The following is a 2,421-nucleotide window of genomic DNA, read 5'->3' as shown; positions in this document are numbered from 1 at the left end:
GGCCGTGAAATTTGTCAACCTTAGGGACATGGCTACATGATGTTGGGTTGGCGACATCTGGGCGTCATCCTCGAGCGTAGTATACTAACGTGAAGGTTTTTAAGTTTTTGTTTTGTTTTTTGTCCTAGGGGCGAAATTAACGACCTTTTGCGAGGCGTGCGCGCGCGTCTTCGAGAAGTGGTCAACTTCGGGCGCCTTTACCTTCCGTTGCGAACTCACGCGGTTTAACGTTTCGTAAATCTCGAATCGGTGTCTCTCTTTCTCGTGTCGCCAATAGAAGCGAATTGCGGGTGAACGGAACGTCGGAAGTGGCTACCGTCAAAGGGAATGTGGTAGCCCCCGACACGATTTAAACTTTAAAAGCGAATTGCGGGTGCACGCGGAAAGTGGGAAACGGTTAGTGAATGTAATAGACTTCGACAAGATCTGTTATTGATGGTTGAGTCGAAAGTGGCTAATAGAATACTGATCTGCCACACAAAAATGCGCTGAAGTCCCTGCGATCTCACACGAGGACTTTGGTAATTTTTTTTAGATTGTTACCATTTACGCCCTCTGTGTATTTCTCGTGCAAGTTCTCGCTGTAGTTAGTTTTGTTGGTAGAGTTTTTGTTTCATAGTTCCTTTTTTTTCCGCTAGATGTCAAACAGATCTAGTTTCTATGGTTATAAAATTTCCTTTTCTTTGATCTTCTGCGAGCGCACTCCCTGTACTGAAAACAGATTCGATCGTGACTTGTAAGACAGAATTTCACCCCAAAAACCAGTATGTACAAATATCATTTAAAAAATGGCACTTTTTGTTCATTTTCTCAGATTTTTATTGCACAAACCTTTGAATATAAAACAGTATAATCAAAGTCTGAACACTTATTCCCTAACGCTAAACTCATTCTGTTATCTAAAAGAATTAGAAAGAAGAGACTTGTTAATGGCCGCTTACTATTTTCAAACAGAAATTAAGGGTTTAGCTTGGGCACCACCAACACTTCTTTGGTGGGAAGGAACGGTATTGGCCATTCAAAAAGGCACTAATTTCCGCTGCCACGGATGCGTGCATCTCTGGATCGTTGACGACAACGTTCAACGCATGGTTGACCTTGTTGCTGAGTTCTTGACTGTACTGTTCGTTGTGGTTGACACCGGTGATTGCGAACTGTGCGTTTTCAATGGAAGGCTTGAAGACGACTGGTTCGAACAGCATGGAGGTCATGTTGAAACCGATTTGCATCATGAACTGAACATTTTTGATATCGAAACTGAAAGATCATTGTTTTAGGGGATGAAAAATAGAAATGCCGTTTGGCTTACCTCAAGCTTCCGTTTCCGTAAATCAAAGGCAAAGTGGTATCCCAAAGTTCGACAGCTCCAAAGGTTCTGGGAAGGCTCATGTTGACATTGAAGGTTGAGAGAGGATAGCTCAAGTTGTAGGAGATGCTGTGCGAGATGTTGGAGAAGCCCTCAGCGTGTACGTTCTTTACTTTGAAGTAGATTCTGAAATGACAACTATGTAAAGACGATTAAGGAGTCACAGCCGGAGACTTACCCAATGACGTCGAAGAAGGTTTCCTCCTTGATGCTGATCGGATCGATTTCCTTGAGGAGCCCAACGTAGGCGTCCACCATTTCATTGAGCAGGATGGAATCAATTTCCACACGTTCATTTTTGACCGAGATGGCAGAGCAGCAGGCGATGAAGCAGAAAAAGATAGCGAGGAATTTCATGGTGTCAACACTAAATCCACGAACGTAAAGTAACTAGTAAAACATCATTGTGCCTTATATACCTACCCGTCGAAAATCTTCGATGGGAGCACTTGAGATTAACTTACCGAAAATCTGGATATCTTTGCACCCACTTCAAACCATAGATTACCAAGTCTCGTTAGATACAAACTCGCGATTGTTGCGAACCGAATATGTCTACGTCTGGTTCTAGTCTTCCATCTTGCTCCCTTTTTTACTGCCTCTCCAGTTTCTTCCACTTATTCGACATTTTTCCTAAAATTCATGGTATATTTTATGGATATCGGATTTTCTGCTGCATCGACATTTGACCCATTCTATCCTTCTCCACTTCGCAGCGGTTTCCAGCCAGTCCAATATTTGGTTTCCAGTTTCCATTTTCCAGTTCCAGCAACATTGACCTGATTGCTTCTTTTAAGTTGCACTCTTTGGTTGGTTTTCTTTCTCTTTTCGGCTTCATTGTTTGTGTTGTATCTGATGCGTTTACCCTTTTTTCTGTCCTCTTTTTTCCGGTTTTAATTCTTTTTTCTGCTCGTGTTTAGGTTTTTGTGTATCTTGTGTGTGAGTCCACCTTCCAAATTCACATGTATTTAAAATAAAGCCTCAGGTTCCAAGATTAGATTTCTGATTTCAAATTCCGATTTCCCCGATTACAATTTTTATTTATATCTACTAAT

The 2,421-nt window shown here is 41.8% G+C and overlaps 1 protein-coding gene across 1 annotated transcript; it reads right to left on the bottom strand.

Moving 5' to 3' along the window:
- Positions 1 to 937: 937 nt before the first annotated feature.
- On the bottom strand, positions 938 to 1,717 carry LOC116161033. The gene is made up of 3 exons (XM_031474222.1): positions 1,545 to 1,717; positions 1,310 to 1,492; positions 938 to 1,257 (listed from the first exon to the last, which is right to left on the bottom strand). Exons 1-3 carry the CDS (start codon positions 1,622 to 1,624, stop codon positions 966 to 968), a joined length of 555 nt encoding a protein of 184 aa, XP_031330082.1. The 5' UTR covers positions 1,625 to 1,717; the 3' UTR covers positions 938 to 965.
- Between the last annotated feature and the right edge of the window lie 704 nt (positions 1,718 to 2,421).

This window comes from Photinus pyralis, unplaced genomic scaffold, assembly GCF_008802855.1.
Source record: "Photinus pyralis isolate 1611_PpyrPB1 unplaced genomic scaffold, Ppyr1.3 Ppyr1.4_LG10, whole genome shotgun sequence".
In the NCBI taxonomy this organism is placed as follows: Eukaryota; Metazoa; Arthropoda; class Insecta; order Coleoptera; family Lampyridae; genus Photinus; species Photinus pyralis.
Note: the sequence above shows the minus strand (reverse complement) of the source record. Positions and strands in the feature narration are given on the sequence as shown.

Excerpts from the sequence above, each read along its gene's own strand:
- LOC116161033 (XM_031474222.1), bottom strand. The coding sequence starts at position 1,624 with ATGGTGGACGCCTACGTTGGGCTCCTCAAGGAAATCGATCCGATCAGC. Across the intron at positions 1,493-1,544 it reads ACCTTCTTCGACGTCATTGG|AATCTACTTCAAAGTAAAGA; the intron begins GTAAGTCTCCGG and ends TTGTCATTTCAG. Across the intron at positions 1,258-1,309 it reads TACGGAAACGGAAGCTTGAG|TTTCGATATCAAAAATGTTC; the intron begins GTAAGCCAAACG and ends ATGATCTTTCAG.